The following is a 19759-nucleotide window of genomic DNA, read 5'->3' as shown; positions in this document are numbered from 1 at the left end:
TGCCCAGTGTTGCTCACATCAATAGGGCAAGATAGTATTTGACAAGCAAGTCAGAAACTATTCTTTGGCCAAGGACTGGAGAATAATCAAATGCCTAATGATTCCTTCTCCCTGATTCTGGGCAATTAGGAAAATATGAAAGGGTCTGGGGTGGGGGAAGGGGAGTAGGTGGGTTTAAGGGTGGGGATTCCTGAGAAAGGATGGAGAGTTCTTGGATTTCTAAGGGAGCATGCACAGTTCCTGAACATGTTTGGAACATGCCTACCCATGCATCACATGTCTCATTTTAATGTTAAATCTCCACCCCTAGGTGTGATTTTTACTATGCTAGTGAAGAAAAGTTAGTGAAAGGTCAGGTGTCATCTTGGATTTTTTCGGTGCCAACTGGTTTCTGGGTGGTGGCCCTTGGGTTCTTAGCTAGTCTTGGAATTTCTGCCTTGTCTTACCATGGTCTATGAGGCTCTACGAGATTTGTTCCCTGCCTTCCCCATTCTGACTCATTTCTTACTGACTGGCTCTACTCCAGCCACACTGGTTTTTTGTTTGTTTGATTATGTTTCTGTCCCAAGTAATTTATCCCCTGTCTTGGGGCCTTTGCCTGTTTTCTCTACCTGGAATACTCTTTCTTCAGATACCCATAGTGTAACTTGCCTTTTTGCTTCCTCAGGTTTTGTTCAAATGTCCATGTCTCTCTCTCTCTCTCTTTAAATTGATGAGAGAGAGCCGAAACCGGTTTGGCTCAATGGATAGAGCGTCGGCCTGTGGACTGAAGGGTCCCGGGTTCGATTCCGGTCAAGGGCATGTACCTTGGCTGCGGGCATATCCCCAGTGGAGGGTGTGCAGGAGGCAGCTGATCGACGTTTCTCTCTAATCGATGTTTCTAGCTTTCTATCCCTCTCCCTTCCTCTCTGCAAAAATATCAATAAAATATATTAAAAAAAATAAATTGATGAGAGAGAGAGAGAGAGAGAGAGAGAGAGAGAGAGAGAGAGGAACATGGATTTGTTGTTCCACTTATTTATGCATTCATTTGTTGCTTCTTGTATTCCCTGACCAGGGATCAAACCCACAACCTTGGCCTTTGGTGACACTCACCTACTGAACTTACCCCAGGGCCAACTGTCCATTTCTCAATGAGGCCTCTGGGCTTCCTGATTGCTCATCTGCCCCTCATCTGTTTTCTGCCCTTCTCTGCCCTGCTCTGTTCCTGGGGAGAATGACACCTAAACACCCCACCACCTGGGCGGGCTTTCTTGTCCTCAGGTTTCTGGATGGGTTTGGACCAGGGGTGGGCAAACTTTTTGACTCAAGGGCCACAATGGGTTCTTAAACTGGACCGGAGGGCCAGAACAAAAGCATGGAGTGTTTGTGTGAACTAATATAAATTCAAAGTAAAGGAGTGGAGGGGAGAGCAAGAGAACCCTCCGCTCTTTCTGCTCTGCGCGCCAGATAGAACAGCCCAATGGGCCGGATCCGGCCAGCGGGCGGTAGTTTGCCCAAGGCTGGTTTGGACCATTGGAGGCACTGCCAGGAGATGAAGGGCAAAAGGAAACCGATGTATGGGTATCTTCCCCTACTCTTCCCTGCTCTGCTCTGGGCAGTGGCCCTACCTCTCCTGGACCACAGACGCATTTGGAAGGGTGGTCCTCACTCTCCAGCTCTTCCCCAGCTCCAACTTCCAATGATACCATTACCTCTTTTTGTCCTTCAGTCCTCAGAGTTGTAATGCCTTTCTGCTGTCCTCAACACCCCTGTCGGTTCCCTGATCATTCCTCAGCCCTTTCACTAAGACTTGAACCGCCCCCCATCCCCCCCCACCCCCCACAACCAAGCTGGATTCTGTCTTCTGCTACACCCTTACCCGAACACTTTATTTACAATTTCCAATTCTATCTTCTTCTGTCCCATGAATTGGATATTCCCATTCTGTTCTTATTCTTCTACACAGCACATGTTATCTAACATGATATATATTTACTTAATTATTTTCCTCGATGCCCCACGCTCTTGGGGGAAGGTCTAAGGGTGCAGGGTTGTTTGTCTGTTTAGTTCACTATTGTATCTCTAGTGATTGGCACAAAGCAAGCAATTGTTAAATGAATGAATGAATGAATGAATGAATGAACGAACGAACGAACGAACGATCGACAAGGGAGCTACGGAGAAGACCGCAGTGTGGTCCAAGCTGCAGGCGGAAGAGCTGACTCTCAGTTTCTCCTCTCCCGCCTCCGCCCTGAATGCTGAGCGCCCGAGAAGGAGGCGGAAATGAGTGCGCCCAACAACCCTCCAGCCGGGTGTTTACTTAATTAGGACCTGTATCCCCGGGCTCGTTTGTGTTTAACTGTCCGCCTAATGGCTTCATCTGGCTCCTGGCTGGGGAAGGGGAACCTGCGAGGCGAGGGTAGGCGGGGCCCTAGGGTATATTCTGGGACTTGCCCCGCCCAGTGGCCCCCCCCACCTCCCGCGCGGGTACCTAGCTCTTCTCCCGCCTGCGGGAGAGTAAGGCGAGGGAGACGCAGAGTTCAGCGAGCCTCCAGTTTATATTGAGCTTTATCTACCCCTAGTCCCCAACCCCACCTGAGGGACCACTGGCCGGATAACACAGCGCTCCGGTGATATCTGAGGCCAATTGTTCGCTGAACCGTGAGCCGTGAAATTGAAGGATTACAGCGTTTCTCATTCTCTTAGTTGGAGGAATGTAAGGGTGCTACAGAGGAGAGAAAGGGCTCGAGAGGCGGAGGAGGAGGACAAATGAGTCGGATCCTGAAGCAATACCAGGAAACATGTGGGCACTTGCTCTGTGCCAGGTACTGAGGTTAGCGTTTGAAACGTGCTAATTTAATCCTCGTCGGTATGCATTAGTTTACTTAATCTCCTAGTACTATGGATGGCAGATGTAATGGCCCCATCTGACGTTTGCAGAACTGTTGCTCAGAAGGGGCAATTCACTTGCTCGAGGCCACAGCGCTAGTAAGTGGTGCAACGCATGTGGGAAGGCGGGCGGTGCACCCCAGAGCCAATGCTCAGGTAGAGAAAGGACTGCCAGGGTCGCAACGCAATACGTCCTCCTTTTAGCCTGCCGCAGGCCTGATGGTGGGAAGGACTAGGAGACCACCACCTCAGCTCTGGGGGGAGGGAGGGCAAAGAATCTACAATTAGAGACTTCACTCTCCTCCTCAAACCCCTAAATCTGAGCTGGAGAGGAGGAAAAAAAGGGAGAGACTTCAGGGAACAAGAAGGTGGGGACAGGGCGTGTAGGGCGCAGCGATTCTCGGGACAGTTTCTGTGTCCAGGGCCCACTGTGCGCCGAGAAGAGAAAAGCAATTCAGGTCCGCGCACGTCTCCCAGAGCCGTGTTCAAGGAAGGCTCGCTGGAAGGCTGCTTTAGGCAGCAAGCAGTTTTTGCTTAGGTTATATTCAGTATTAAAGACCAATAAAAAGAGCCGCATTTTTAAAAATGCCTTTATTTAATTTGAGAAAGTGTTACGTTTTATGGGAGTGGAGGGTGTTGCTGGAGACTATGAGGCTAATAACCCCTTTACCTTGTGCCCTTTGACGCCACCATGACTTCCGAGCGCTGGGAACATCTCTCCCAGGCTCCATTGGTTCTGCTGTGCAATGGGTTTTCTGCAGATTTTGTAACGCGGTTCCTCGCCACGCACTGCGTTTTAAACCCTCCGAGTGGGCTGGCGTGGGAGGTGGAGAAAGAGGCAGGGGCAGACCCGGCTGTAGCCGGGCATAGGGCGGACACACTCGCCTCCATCAAAGCTTTGGGTAACAGCGCCTTGTGGGGGAGGGGGTATGAATGGGGCGCCTCTGTTTCGTGTCAGGTTCGAATGCCTCTCCACTTTTTCAGCTATAGCCGCAAGACCCATTGAAACATTTTTCTTTGCTTGCTGCGGAGGTTGAAGAGTGGGGTGGAATTTTTGTTCTGCTTTTTTTTCCCCTCGAACCCAGAACCTGTGAGACAGCTGAGTCCCTGCGGGGAGCAGCTCCAGAAAAGCCGAGAGAACGCCGGAAGAGGGGTTTCAAGGGGCTTCGAAGGTGCTAGGACCGCGCCAGCCACCGCCCCACCTGCGAGGAAGGCGGGACCTCGCGGCGCTGGACCAATCAGCGCACACCGGCTCTCACCTGGCCTCCTTCCGCTGGTTCCCGAGAGCTACGGAGCTCAAAGCGGCGCAGAGAGCTTAGCGGAGAGGCAGTACGCTGTCGGGGCAGTGTCTTCACCTCTCTCTCTCCAGCAATGGGGCTCCCTAGTGGGTCTCTCGCGACCCTCCTCTTCCACTTCTTCCTCCTACTTCAGGTACCCTATTGCCTCGCCCTTGTCCTGCCGGATGCTCCCCGGAGGGCGGGCGGGGTCCGCATGCGGTGGCGTCGGGGAGGGCGTCGGGTGGCTGGTCTCCTGGAGGCCACGGTGTCCTGGGAAGCCCCGAAGCCCCGTTAGTAATCCGGAGATGGGTGTGAAGGGCCGGGCACGCCTGTGACCCGACCTTCCTCTTTCCCCGCTCTTCCCTTGGCGTAGGTTTGCTGGCTGCCGTGCGCGGCCTCCGAGCCGTGCCGGGCGGACTCCGGGGGTGCTGAAGTGACCTTGGAGGCGGGAGGAGCGGAGCTGGAGCCGGGCCAGGCTCCGGGGAGAGGTAAGATCCTCCAGGAGCCCGCCCCGTGCATCTACTGGGCGAATGGAAACCGCACGTGGTCCGCTCTAGTGTGGCCCGCGCTAGGGGTGTCCGGCCGCCTCAGGTACGGGGGAGTCGCAGAAAGCATCTTGGGGGCCCGGGGAGTAGGTGGGCGGTTGAGGGGAAGACCGGAGAGCGTAGCGCCCTCTGAGGTCTGGGTCCTCCTTGCCCCACTACGGCTGCTAACCAGGCGCCTGAGCTCCTCACCCAGCGGGTCTGTGGGAGGCTCCCCCGCTGGCCCCAGCGGAGGAATGTGCCGTCCGCATTCTTCCCCCAGCCCCCGCGCAGGTGTGGGGATGAACCGTGCCCGGGGCAGCCCCCTTCGCCCCTCTCGGGCCCCTTTGTGTACGGTGCTTTGTGTCTCCGACAGACAGACCGGGTCTGTTTCTCTTCTTCGCGCTCCCCTCCCCCGCCCCCCTTCTTCCCCGGCAGCTGGAATGCACTCTTAACCCTGCCCTTCCCGGAGGGTCTGCGCCCCTGCTGCCTGCCTGGAAACTGGGGCTGACACACCTGGGCTCGGGCCATCGCGCAACGGGGCACTCCCGCACCTCCAGTGCCTTGGGACTGGAATGTTAGGGCACTTGGGGAGTGGGGGGTCCCAAGCTTGAAAGTCTTGAGCTGAGGGGGCGGTGGGTGGGAGATCAAAGCACATTTTTGACCTCCCAATTACTTGTTTATCCACTTAGTTCAAAAACTTGAGAGTGGGGGTGGGGATCACTTTGGTGGTGGAGAAGCAGTGTCTTCTGAGACCCAGGCAGCTGCAGGCTCAAGGGGGTCTCCTTCCCTCCACGCGGAGGAGGGGGGGAATGTGGCTTCTCCACTGGACCAAACCCAAGTTCTTAAACAGAGGTGTAACTCAGGATTCTTGAGTGGGGTTCTGGGGGGCTGTTAACCTGTAAAATGGTTTTAAGAATTGCTGTATGCATTTTTCTTGGGAGAGGATCTATAGTTTACTTGGTTTTCAAAACAATTAAACGCTGCCATCTAGCATTTTTCTCAGCCCCCATCAGCATACCCCTCACCCCACAGCTTTAACGTGGAGGTGCCCATGCTTCCGGGACAGAATGGCTCTCTTTTGTTTCTGCAAAAGAGGATTGGAGGCTTTGAGCCTGTGGAAGCCTTTCCCCCACCCTCTTTTCCAAAATAACTGCAGATTGACAAAAACAATTAACACTCAGGCTAGGCCAGGCTCCTTCAACTCTTGGCTGTAGGGAGCAGAGGAGAGGTATTAAGAGGCCATGCCTCATAAACTTTAAATTCTTGTGCATGAGTTTATTACTGACTGGCTAACAAACTGCAGCTCAGGCAACCTGTAAAAATGTTAACTTGGGCAAATCCAATTCCAGCTGCCGGAGGAAGCCTTATTGCTAACCTGAGTGCTGCCAAATCTGTACCCCTCCCCCTCATTGTCAAGTTCTTCGACTAAGTTCTGGGAGAGCAAGCTGTGGCTTTGAGTGCTGTCTGCCTTATCTTTCTTACTGAAGCAAGAAATATCAGATTAGCTGTCACTTCACTAAGCTTGAGGTTGTTGGGGGGAAGCGGTGATCTGGTTTTCGATTTCATGGTCTGCTTGGTGAGTGTTTCCTGGTGACATCAGGCTTTTTAAACCTTTTGAGAAAATTCCGCTTTCTCGGATGTGTGGTTTATGATTGTGAAAAGGGTGGGTTCATGCCAGGAGCACACCTGGGATATTAAACAAAGGGTGGGTTCATATGCTTGGCTAACTTTGTGCCTCCCTGCAACATGCCTCGTTCTTAGAGCAGTCTTCCCGTGAGATAGGCTGCCACGTTATTTAAAGTAAAAGTAAGTTTCTGGGCCCAATTGGTTACATAAATTAGGATGCCCCAGCAAAAAATATTGGTATTTCTCCCCTTACTCGTCAGCTGCTGACATCTGTCTACCTCCCTACCTCTACCCCAGTTCCCCATCCGGAGTACACAGGATGGATCCAGCCCAGTTGAAAGAGTTATCCTGAGGGGACATACACACACTCAAGTCTGGCCAAGCAGACAACAGTTTCCATATTGCCAAGGAACAACTGCCCCTGTTGTTCTCCCCTGGGTTATGAATATCACAGGTGTCTATGAAGTTGAGCTCAAAGAAATTATCTGATATAATTAATACCTTGTTTGTATGTGCACTTTCCTCTTCAAAGCATTTCCACAACCCTGAGCTTGCTTAATCCTCCTGACGTTCTCTTGAAGCTGGTAAGGTAAATATTAAACTATTTCAGCTCCCAAGCTGAGTTGGGACTTCAGAAAGCCATAAGCCCAGCCCTTCTGGAGGTTTTAAAAGGTGGAGAAATGGAGGAACAGCTTAATGAATTTAATTTGCTTAGTTAAATAGCTCGCAAGCTTCCTTGAGCATCACAGACATGACTTTTACCTGTAGGTTTATGCCCAGGACCTATTAAGTAGGATGCCCAGTGGGTATTTGCATGAATCATGACACTCTTATGAAGGGTCTGCCCATTTTATAGGTGAAATCTGAGTAGTTATGGCTTCACTAACATCATCACTGCAGTAATCAGCTGGGACTTGAATGGCAGTTTCTGACTCCCAAGTCCCCTGGCATTTCTTTACTGCCAGAAAGTGGGAGGTGGATGAAATGGAGATAGAGCAGGAATGTTCTCCTACCCCAGCCCCACAGTGTGGGGTCTGCTTTCCTTCAAGTGTGGTCTGCAAGCAAAGACAAAGGAGAGGTGGGAGGAGGGACTTGCCTATCAGTGCAGTGATTAAAAGTGATCACTGCACTGATACATGCAATACCCTTGCATGTATCAGACCCTGTGAGTGACCTAGAGTGGTCTATACATTCTTAATGGTGAACTATTGAGAGGTAGCTTATAGTACAAGAAATTCAGTACTTCATATGGTCCCTTAGCAGGTTCAGCTCCCCCTTAGTCAGCATTTGGGTAATTTCAAAGTTCAGTAATAAATCTGACTGAACATGAGTTAACTTCAAGATGGTTTTGCTTATTTCAACTTGTGTAAAAATTGCCTTTTGTTCCGGAGCCCCCATTCTGGGCTGTTCCCTCTATTTGATGATTATTTGGCCTCTAGTTACATTTTATCCTTTCAGTAAACATATTTAGCATCTGCATGTATCAGACCCTGTTCTAGAACTGCAGCGATATAGCAATGAACAAAACTTAAGTCCCTGCCTTCAGGGAGCTTGCAGTCTAAAACTAGAGGTCCGATGCATGAAATTCGTGCAAGAATAGGCCTTCCTTCTTCCCCCGGCTGCTGGCACCGGCTTCCCTCTGGTACCCGAGACCCTGGCTTCCCTTGCAACCCTGGCTTCATCTGGTCTAATTAGCATATTATGCTTTTATTATTATAGGTTAGTTATTTTTGTGCTTGTGACTGACTGCCTTGCAAAGCAGGTGGTGGTGTTTTCCCCCTAGTGTAGGATGGAGATAAGGAACTTGACATGAGGTCACGGGGGCAGTCAGTAGTAAGGCCAGGATTGAAACCCAGAGGGATTCCGTAGTGCCTGATAAATCTGCCTCTGATGAATGAGTATTTGGGAATTGAGGCTTCGAGCTGGCTCAGCAGCAGAGTAGGGTTGGTTACCAAAGCCTGTTGTACATCGCTGTTAGCTTGTGCCTGGGGAGCAGGTCTCAAGTCTCTAGACTCCCTTTCCACCTCCTCACAAGGCACTGTTCCTAGGTTACCCAGTGCAGGCGCCCACAACTCTGCTGTGTGAGAAAGGCATGGCTTCTGATGAGCAATGAGTTTCTAGGGCTAGAAACTAGCTCTGCAAAGCATTCGGAGAGTGATGGAGAAGGAGGGAGAGAAGGGCTTCCCCTGCCCAAGTCAGTTGAACCTTTGGTTCTGAGACTGAAATGTCTCTATTCAGAGAACCACTGTTATTGAAGAATAACATGTGGAGGAAAGTGCTTGATGAACGTCACTGAAAACACCCATGTACCTAGCACCCAGCTCAAGAAACAGCATTACAAGCACTTCAGATACCCCTTCCTTTCCAGTCTCTACCTTCCTCCCAAGAAAGCCACTATCCTGATTCTAATAAGATAATTTAATTTGCCTGTATTTGGACTTTATGTAGAAGAACCATAGAGAAAATCCTCTTGGATCTGGCTTGACTGCATATGTGAGATTCTTGTATAGTTCTGGATGTGGCTGTAGTTGATTCTCATGTGGCTGAAATACTCAATATAGCATTTGGGAATTGAGTATTTGAGCAGCAGACTCCTCGTATGACAAAGGTGATCCTGTGGTAGTCATTATGTGACTATCCGTAGTCCTGCTGACCAGTGATTGAGGCGTTCCCCCCTCCCTTTTTTGTGTGTGGCTATAATAACTGGTGCTACTGTGAACACTATTGTTCAAGACTTTTGGTGAAACTATAAACAGTATCTGTTAGGTACATACCTGGGAACATAATTGCTGGGTTAACTGAGACTCTCAGTACTGTGACCGTGTCCTGAGAAGTCAGCTTTTCTCTGTCTTGAAGTAGCTGAGTCTCTTCTGGATTCAGCCACGTGCTCTCCCCCAACAGTCTCCTTACCAGACCCATCCTGTCTTGCTTCTTATCTGGCCTTATGCTAAGAGACAAGTCATTATTATGTACTTGGTAGCTTCCTTTATCTTGGGGAGAAATCTTTATCTTTTTTTTCCCTTAAGCTAATGCTTGTATTTTCCCCCAAAGTAGAAAGGAAATCTCAAAAGGACCCTGAATTTCTTAGGTGAGGTCTTTTTCCTGGGTGAAGATTGTTATCCTGGCCAGTGAGTGGGTGGGCAGCAGACTCCTCGTATGACAAAGCTGGTGAAGTCCAGCTCCTCCCTCAATTCAGAGGAAGTGAAGTATCTGAGATCGGAAGCCAAGTTGAGTGGTCATTCAGCCAACAAATGTCTGAATACCCACGGTGCTAAATGTTCATAAGTGAGCAAGACCCCCAGCCCTTAACCTCAATGGGCTCCTCTGATTAGAGGAGGAAGCAGGCAATTTTATTTACTTTTTTGTTAATCCACAGGCAAGGATATTTTTCCACTGATTTTTTTTTTTTTTTTTTTGAGAGAGAGTGGAAGTGGGAAAGAAACATCAATGTGAGAGAGAGATTGATTGGTTGCCTTCCACACCCAACCCAGGTACATGCCCTTGACCGGAATCGAACCCATGGTGTTTAGCCCAGCTCTCTAACCAGTGAGCACACTGGCCAGGGCAGTCACCCAGGCGATTTTATTTATTTATTTTTTTAAATATATTTTATTGATACTTTACAGAGAGGAAGGGAGAGGGATAGAAAGCTAGAAACATCGATGAGAGAGAAACATCGATCAGCTGCCTCCTGCACACCTCCCACTGGGGATGTGCCCGCAACCAAGGTACATGCCCTTGACCGGAATCGAACCTGGGACCCTTCAGTCCACAGGCTGACGCTCTATCCACTGAGCCAAACCGGTTTCGGCGACACCCAGGCGATTTTAATAGTGAATCCTTTGTTCAGCAAATATTTATTGAGTACCTACTAAGTTCCAGGTACTGTTTTTAGGTGCTGGGGATACATTAGTGAACAAAACATGAAAAAAACTCAGGCTTCATGAGCTACTTGTCTGTTAGTGGAGGGAGACAGACAAATTAAGTCATTTACATGAATGTGTGTTTGTGTGTGTGTGTGTGTGTGTGTGTGTGTGTGTGTGTGTATTTATATACATACTAGAGACCCGGTGCATGAAATTCATGCACGGGTGTGTGGGGGTGGTCCCTCAGCCCAGCCTGCACCCTGTCCAATCTGGGACCCCAGGACTGCTGGCTCCCAACTGCCAGCCTGATCACCCCCTAACCACTCCCCTGACAGCCTGATTGATGCCTAACTGCTCCCCTGCCAGCCTGATTGCCCCTAACTGCCCTCCCCTGCAGGCCTGGTCACCCCTAACTGCCCTCCCCTGCAGGCCTGGTCACCCCTACCTGCCCTCCCCTACAGGCCATCTTGTGGTGGCCATCTTGTGTCCACATGGGGGCAGCCATCTTGTGTGTTGGAGTGATGGTCAATTTGCATATTACTCTTTTATTAGGTAGAATATGACCGAGTGGGAAGTGGGAGAGGAAAAATTTAGAGTCACATAGGAACGGCTGCTGACATGTTCTTGGGGGAACCTGGAGGAAGTGGTACAAAGCTGGAGGCTGAGGAAGACTTAATGCAAGAAAGTTGGGGCATGAGTGGTAACAGGGACTGTTCCTGGCAGGGGAACAGCATATGGCTGGTCTATGGAGTATAAGGTGGGGAGAGGCAAAAGGAGAAGTAGGCAGGGTCCTGTCCAGCTTGGAATTAGTATCCCCTCAGAACAGAGGTAGAAAGGCAGGACAGGGGGCTGAAGTCCCAGTTGTGCCGCCATGGAGGCCAGAGTCTCTGAAGTCTCCCCTTGAGCCAAGTCACGGCCCCACTGCCAGCATCCCTTCTCAACCCCCCTTTTCCCAGACCCGAGGGCAAGGATGTTGTCAGCCTCAGTTGAATTTTCCCCCTCATTTCATTTAGTTACTGGGCATTGCCAACCGAGGCAGCCGGGCTGATGAGGAAGGACTTTGAAACAAAAACACAACCTACGTACCATTTGCCAAGAGCTAACTGAGTTCCAGAAACTACACTGTGTACTTTATGTAATAAGCCCCTTTAATCCTCCTAAAAGCCCTGTGAGCGGAGTGGAATTGGCTCCATTTAACTGGATAGGAAACATAGGCTTTTAACTTTGTAGCTTATCCAAGGTCGCCCAGGTAGTAAATTGTGGAGTTAGGGTTTGAACCCAGGTTGGACTCTAAGCGTGAGGTACTAACCAGTTGTGGGGAGTGGGGGGAGCGGTGAGAGAGGGAAAGAGGGTGTGAGTCTCTGGCCCCAGCCACACTGGAGGAAGATTGGAAATAGTTAACTTCTGACACAAGAGCTTTGAATTCCTGTCCCCTCCACAGGCCTCTGTTAATCACCAGGAGCTGGAGTTGCGGGGCGGCGGGGGGGGGGGGGGCATTTCTATTCAGGATCCCTGGCCTTCCTTTTAGGATGTAAGGTGGGAAGGGAGGGCTCAGGACCCAGGCCCGATAGCCTCTCACTGACATTCTCAGCAGAGAATCTGCTTCTGGTGTTCATCTTCTGCCTCTTCTCCCCCCGCCATCCCTCTCCCAGCACCAAGACCCTCCCCCACCTTGCTCTGAGTGCAGGAGCTTCATGTACTCTACCCTACCCCTATTCCTCCTGCCAGATCTGGGTCCCCTCGCCCCTCTGGGTTACTAGAACATCCGTGGGCTGCAAATCCCTCAAGCTAGCAGAATCCCCTCAGGCTGCAGTGGCCATGGTCCCGCTGAACGGCAGGGTGCTGGGGTCCTGCTGCTTGCTCAGTGAACTCGTGGAAAGAAAGCTAAGTGCACACCTTGCTTTCTCCCTTTACCCCATCTTTGAACTCACAACTGGCTCTGTCACCGTCTGATTTTTGAGGGAAAGGCTCACAGCCAGGAAGGGCTGGGGCTGCTACCCCCACAAGCAGAGTATCTCTAGGCTACACAGAACCCTAGGGAGGAGAGATCTGGTCTCCCCCAGACTCTGAGGCATCTCAAGGGCTAGATGGGGAGATGGGGCTGAGGACGCACCATCCCAGGCTTTCCTCTTCCCCCTCAATCTCAGTAACCCCACTTCTGCTTGTTTACTAGTAAGAGTGCATAAGATTAGTTCGTAATGACATCTCTCTTACTAAGAAACCTTAAACTTGAATTGAAGACTAGAGGTAAATTGATCTTGCCCAGGGGTTCCGACCTCTGGGTCTCACATTACCTTGAGGAAGTCTGCTCCCCTGCAATGAATTGTGTACTAGAGTGTGTGTGGCCCTGACTGGGTAGCTCAGTTGGTCAGAGTGTGGTCCCAATACCCCAAGGTTCAGTCCTCGGTCAAGGCACACGCAAGAATAAGCCTTTAGGTTCTAACGTCCTGTGTGGGAAATGCCCCCTGGCCCTGGAGCTACAAGGAGGTAGGTGGACTGCTGGTTGGTCAGTGAGAGGGCTGGAGCGCTCAGCTACCGTCCTGGGTGTCTTGCTCAGGCTGGCTGCCTTTTCACAACGAGCCCTATCTTGTTGTAGCTTCAGGCAGAGAGAAAAGACAGCTACTTGTGGGCTCTCCGCACACAAGTCGGAACAAGACTCCAAGCCTTACACCCTGCCCTCTCCTTGTGGAGTTGGCTTCAGCTGGGGCTTCCCACCAGGGCTTCAAGACCTGTTATTTTCTTGTCTTTTTCCGCTTCCAGAATTCTCCTGCATTCCCCAACTGGGACTCAACCACATTGTTAACTGGTTTGCCCCTGCCTTTGGCCTCTGAGTCAGTAATTTGCAAGCTTGACTGAGTGTTAAAATTGCCTAGGGAGCTTTTTTATTTTCATCATACTCCTTTCCTTGTATACTATTTTATATTGTTTATGTAGGGTTGGGTGGTTGGGATTTTACGTTAACACATAAGTATATGTTCACTGTAAAAACCGTGTTTTTCACTCAAATATATAGCACTTACTATGTGACAGGTACTGCTCTTAGCATTGTATGTGTTAGCTTGTTTAATCACCATGACATCCCTTGAAGTAGATACTACTGTCACCCTCTTGTTACAGATGAGAAAACCAAGACTAGAGAGGTTAGGTAACTTGCCCAAGACCACACAACTAGTGAATAGCAGATCTTGGATGCAAATCTAAGCAGCCTGAGCTTTAACCACTAAATGTCACTGCCTCTCAATAGAAGCAAATCAGAAATAAACACGTGAAAGTTCTTCTCTTCCTCAGTTCTACTCCCTAAGGATAAGCATAATTAACGGTTTAATGTGAATCCTCGAAGACCTTTTTCTTTACAAAAAAATGTATGGATGCACACCAAAATTCTTAAAACAGGAATTGGACTGTATTATGCATAAAGATATTACTCTGCAACTTTCCTAACTTACTGAATCAGGCTTCTTTCCAGAGTGCTAAATACACATTTGTCTTGTCCTTTAACAGCTCCGTGGTCTTCTACGTGGTAGACATACCGTGATTTATATAGCTGACCCCTATTTTTATCTTTGACAGATGTGGAGTGGGGAGGAGTTACCATAAAAATTGTGAAGTGTTTAGACTTTTAGAACTCTCTAACTGTCAGGAATCACCTTATTAGGAAAGACTGCTGTAGAAAGAGGAGTGAATGAATTGTTCATCTTAACCCCATCCAGATAAATTAAGCCTTTACGTTTGAATAATAACCTTCAAGACAAGCTTTGCTGTAAGCTTAATAAGGTTACTGTACCACTTAAAAATCATAGTTTTCACACTAACCATTGTTGTATGTCTTAATTATCTGACTTTCAAAAAGCATTTGAAATCACCAAAAGTAAAAAAATTTAATTGTGTAACAAATTTATTAGCACTTGTATTATTTTCCTTAAGTGTTGAGAGCTTGAGAATGTGACGTTCGGTCAAAGCAAAAATGCATTTTTTTTCTCAAGTTTTCTTCAGATTCCAAATAGTTGGCAAGCATTGTGCTGAATAAAAGTTGACTTCCATTTTTAAAGAGGATTACTCTTTTCTGGTCTTACTTTTCCCTCCCCCCAAGAGGGGCTTATGGGTGTGTGGTTTTTTTTAACACAAATATTACTGTAATACAGTCTTATACAGGGTGGTTGCATTGATGTAAAATATGCATTCTTAAAAACCTCAAATATTCATAACTCCCATGATTCAAGACTTATAGTCTCATATGAACATATGTGAAATGTATGTGTGTGGGATGAGGAAGCTAGGGGAATGCTTACAATTCTTACAGTTTTGAAATTATGAGACTTTTTACACTTTTTCTTAATTTTGGAGATTTGTATTTCTTTAAACTTTGCATACAAAGTGAGACTTAATAATTAATGGCACCATTTCAAATTTCTATCACTGAAATTTACACAAAATATAACTATCATAATGCTGAGAGGCCTCAGCTGGAGTTCAGGGCTACAGTGCCTGAGTTAATGTGTTTGTCCCCTTACTAGCTGTGGAAACTTGGGTAAGTTGCTTAACCTCTACGCCTGTTTTCTCATCTGTAAAATAGGGATAATAGTGGGGATCTTATAACACTGTGGTGAGGATTAAATTAGTTAGTGTTGCCTTGGCTGGTGTGGCACAATAGAACCTCAGCCCACACTGGGTTGGATTCCCCGTTAAGGGCACATACCTGGGTTGCAGGTTCGATCCCCAGCCTTGGTCAGGGCGCATGCAGGAGGCAACCAATTGATGTGTCTTTCTCACATTGATGTTTCTCTCTTTCTCTTGCTCTCTCTTCCTTCCCTCTGTCCCCTCCCTCCCTCTGTCCATCCCTTCCACTCTCTCTAAAAATCAATAGAAAAACTCCTCAGGTGAGGAGGATTAACAACAACAAAAATGAGTTAGTGTATGAAAACGCATGTAGTAAAAGCAACAAAAACCAAAACGCATGTAGTAAATAAATGTTAGGTTTTAGTGGTGTTTATAATAGTACTAGAGGCCCAATCGTGAGGAGGCGCCCTGCGGGGGGCTGGGACCCGTATAGCACCAGCCGCTGGATTGTGTCGGCTGGGGTGGGGGCTGGCACTCCTGTGTGTTGTGTCTCTGGTCCAGCCCCCCCCAGCCCCAGCCTCCCCGCAGCCGCTGGGGCTGGGGGCGGCATGCAGTCCCCTCCTGCCCTCCTGAGCGGTCGTGATGCTCGGCTAATTAGCATATTCCCTGTTTGTTTTTTTAATATATATGTAGATATATAGATATAGATATAGATAGATAGATTATTATAATTGGACAAGTCTGTATGCATATTTCCTTAGAATGCTTTCTTGGAAGCAAAATTGCCAGATCAAAGGACTTTCACAGTTCATTCAACAATTATTGAATACCTACTGTGTGTCAGGCATTGTGCTAAGTGTTGGGATACAGTGAGAAGCAAATTCTAACAGTCTTTGCCTTTGCGCATTATAGAAACTAGTAGGGGAGATAAGCATTTAGCTCATAACAAGAAAACTGATAAATTGTAAGGAATTCTGTGGAAGAAAGTTATATAGAGCTAGAAGAGTTTTTAAAATGGGAAACTGATCTACTCTGGGAGGGTTGAGGGAGTTTTCCTGAGAAAGTAACTTTTGAATTTGAATCTGAAGGATGTTAGGTGTTAACTGGGTAAAATTGGAGTGGGAATACAGGGAGAAACTGTTCTAGACAGAGGAAATGGAATGTGCAAAGGGCCTGTGGTAAGGGGACTATGATGAATATTAGAAGAAAACTAATATAGTTAGACAGCAGAGATAAGGATTGAGCACATTAAAGACAATGGTTTTTATCCGAAGAACAATGGCACATCATTGGTAAGTTTCAAACGGAATTGATTTTATTTTCTCAAATGTATCATCTGTTACATTTTTAAAAGGACTCCCCTCCCTTTTTTTTTTTTTTTTTTTTTTGCAGCAAAGCAAGCAAGCGTTTATTGGCCACAAGCAAAAATACACTCAGGACAGTGAAACAAGGAAGGACTTAGCATAGAAGAAGCAACAGGAGGGTCTAGGCCGGGCTGCGTTGGCTCACTGGGAAGTCAGAGAGAAGGGGGCCTTGGAGACAGGGTGGGGGTAGCCTGAGCTGCCAGTGCCTATTGCTTCTCTGGTTGCAAGTCTCATGGGGTCCCTTAGAGTTTGGGAGGTGTGTGCCTGTGAGGGAGGAAGAGGGCGAAGGGAGTGAGTGGTGCGGGTGTGCTCCCCAGAGGGAGAGCGTGCTAAAAGATCCTTTTTTACTTTGTGTATTTTTTTTAATATATTTTTATTGATTTCAGAGAGGAAGGGAGGAGAGAGAGAGAGAGAAACATCAATGATGAGAGAGGATCATTGATCAGCTGCCTCTGGCATGCCCCCTACTGGGAACCCGGGCATGTGCCCTGACTGGGACTCGAACCTTGACCTCCTGGTTTATGGGTCAATGCTCAACCACTGAGCCACAGTGGCTGGACTTAATGTATCTCTTTGACAGAGGGTCTAAAAGAAAAAAAGAAACTAGTAAGATATGAATGAAAGAAGCATGGCATTTTGCTTAAATCAGGATTCTGGGTGACCTTCACTTTCTCTTTTGGGTGTTGTTTGTTTTTTGCTTTTTAAATTACTATCCCTCGTTTTAAATACTTAATTATTTTATTTATTTATTTATTTATTTATTTATTTGTTTGTTTGTTTGTTTGTTTATTTATTTTGAGGGTGAGAGAGAGAAACATCAATGTGAGAGCCAGACATTGATTGGTTGCACACCCTCTACCAGGGATCAAAACCACAACCCAGGCATGTGCTCTGACCAGGAATTGAACCGGCAATCTTTTGGTGCACAGGATGACACCCAACCAACTGAGCCACACTGGACAGTGTTAATTGTGCCTTTAAAAGCACAACACATCCTGTTTTACCCTCACCAGAGCCTGTGTGTGTGTGTGTGTGTGTGTGTGTGTGTGTGTTCCCATTTTAGAGACTGGAAATGAATAAGGGCTCATATTTGTGGAGTGCTTACTGTTACACAGCTTAAATATGAAGTGACTTGCTCAAGGCTGCAGGGCCAGCCAAGGTGCTGCAGTTTTACCCAACAGACCCTTAATTGCTATCCCAGATGTCCCAGGTTGAGCACAAGGATCTCTATTCTGATTTGGTCCTTGAAGGTAGAAATCAGTGAGCCTCATGCGCAGCTTTGAGTCTGTGGGTGCTTCAAGTTCTCAGAGTGCTGTGGAGTGTACCCCAGCTTGGGTTTCTCTAGGGACTTGAAGGAGGACGCAGCTTCCACCGGTAAGGAGGGAAGCTCTTTCCAAAGAGGCAAAACTGAATTCCCTGGAAAGAATTGCTTTCTCCTTAACTCAGTGGTCGGCAAACTGTGGCTCGCGAGCTGCGGTTTGCGGCTCTGTTGACTAATGAGTTTGCCAACCACTACCTTAACTGGTTACCAAAAAGCTTTTCAAGTGGGGGGTTGGGGGGGGGAATCGCATCTCATTTTTATTGCAAATCCAATGTTTACTGGTACTATGGAAAATAAGCAAAATGGAGGTCACCACCCATAGAGGACCTTTGTCTTTTTAAGTGAACACTTTCAATAGATCTTTCAGGTCCATTTACCTAACCAAGGCTTCATTGAGGGTGTCTGTTGAGGGTGTCTGATCGGAGGGAGTGGACCTGCATCCCATTGTGCACCCTCTCCAGCCCCCTTCCCTGGCAGTCCAGCTGCCCCTCCTACTTCGCTGGGTCCGAGAAGGGCTCTAAGCCGAGGGCCTCAATTGCCTTGCCGGCTCTATCTGCAGGGAGATCCAGTTGCAGGGTGAGGAGAGCATAGATGGGGGCCACCTGCCAGTGTAGCCGCACTCTGCCAGGGCCATGCTGTGGCCCCGCAGCTGGTCACCTCTGTAAAGCCGCCGCTGGCGACCCCGGGGGAATCCCATCCACCGAGCGCTTCAGCTGCAGCACAGAGCTGGTCTCCTTGGCGTCCGGAAGATGGTGATTTTGTGGTGACGAGTTATCACGTACACTTCCATGGTGGTGTGTCAGCTTACTCTGCTCTTGGCTTTTGGGAGGAAGAACCTGGTTTCTAGGAGGGCACTGGCGGGCAGATGGAGCTGCCTGAGCGATTTATCTCCCGGTGGCTCACGGTCAATCAAATGGCCTCGAGCCCCACAGGCCTCTTCCCTCTGGCCCTGCTTGCCTATCGCCAGCTTGTTTTGTTGTTAGTGTTTTGTTTTTTCTTTTTTCAGGAAGATGGGTGGTTCTGGGGAGAGCTAGTCTGCCTTCCTGGTGCCAACGCTCGGGGCCATATGTAATCTAATCTATGCATCTGCCTTTCTCTTTTATAAGATAAACATAGTAATACTTCATAATTGCCAGGTGCATGGGTATAAACTATACATGGCTGTTTTGTGACCTGTCCTTATCCCCGCCTTCAGCAGAGTGGTAGGTCTTCTTTTATGACATTTAAGGCTATAGGTTAGACATTTGAACAACTTGTCACACACATAATTAAGGATTCCGTTGAAAGTTAAGTTGTTGAAGCTTAAAAAAAATATATTTTTTAAATACACTGTTCAAGCAGCAGTCATGAACATCCTCGCAGTTCTGGTTTTGTGACATCCAGGATGATTTCTACTACAATTCCTGGGTCAAAGGGCTTGTTTGAGGCTTAATTTTCAGAAAGGTTGTGCCAGTTTGCACTCCCCCACCCCTAACAATATATAGCAGCGCCGTTTCCCAAGTATTCCACAACACTTGTTCTTTTCACCTGTGTTTCTTAATAAATGAACCTTTTTATAAATATAGTCTTACTCGGGAAATTGGCAGAATCTTTTTTCAAGGCAATTTCACATTATTTCCCCCTGCACCTTCTTATCCCGATCCCTAACAGAGGTAGTGATCGCTGCAAGGACAGGTGCTGGCTTCATGAGCTAGATATGTCCCTAAACCAAGCGAGGTGGAGACTTCCTGGACAGTCTCTCCCCTATCCCTCACAAGCTGCCCCTTTGCCACAACACTTTCAAACCCCTTTCCCTTCCAGTCAGAATGCCCAAAGGTCAGTAGGGAAACTGGCCAAGGTTGATCACGTGAAGGACATTTGTCCCCAGAGAGATGGCTGGTTATATTTCGTTTTTTGTAAATAACAGACAACTTTTAATTACCAAAAAGGTTTTGCACATTGGTATCTATTTAGGAAATGGACTTCTCCAAAAGCAAACGAAAATAGGTTCCTCAGCCCTAGTTGGTTTGGCTCAGTGGATGGAGCATTGGTCTGTGGACTAAAGGGTCCCAGGTTCGATTCCGGTCAAGGGCACATGCCCGGATTGTGGGCTCGTTCCCCAGGAGGGAATGTGCAGGAGGCAAGTCAGTCAATGATTCTCTCTAATTATTTCTCTCGCTCGCTCGCTTTCCCTTCCTCTCTGAAATAAATGAATAAATAAAGAAAAGAAAATACGTTTCTCAGGTGACCCAAACTGAAAATCACTGTTTCCATGTTTCATTAATCAAGATATAAAATACAATTAAAGAAAAATATTTTAAATTAAAATCTTGGTTTTGTATGTTTTTTAGAAGAAAATTTTCTACCTGGGGGT

At 47.9% G+C, this 19759-nt stretch overlaps 1 protein-coding gene across 2 annotated transcripts in view; it reads left to right on the top strand.

Annotated features, from left to right (window-relative positions):
• Positions 1 to 4174: 4174 nt before the first annotated feature.
• The window catches only part of CDH3 (cadherin 3), a 46247-nt gene continuing 30662 nt past the window's right edge, over positions 4175 to 19759 (top strand). Inside the window, exons 1-2 of one of the 2 annotated variants that reach the window (XM_080644672.1) lie at positions 4175 to 4302; positions 4522 to 4636. In XM_080644672.1, coding sequence (XP_080500798.1) covers positions 4243 to 4302; positions 4522 to 4636 — 175 coding nt within the window. In that variant the 5' untranslated portion in view covers positions 4175 to 4242. Of the gene's footprint in view, positions 4303 to 4521; positions 4740 to 19759 lie in introns of those variants that run through there. The other variant, XM_080644673.1, reaches the window with a different exon arrangement.

Source organism: Plecotus auritus (assembly GCF_963455305.1).
Source record: "Plecotus auritus genome assembly, chromosome: 10".
Lineage (NCBI taxonomy): Eukaryota > Metazoa > Chordata > Mammalia > Chiroptera > Vespertilionidae > Plecotus > Plecotus auritus.
This window is presented reverse-complemented; position numbering and strand designations above follow the sequence as displayed.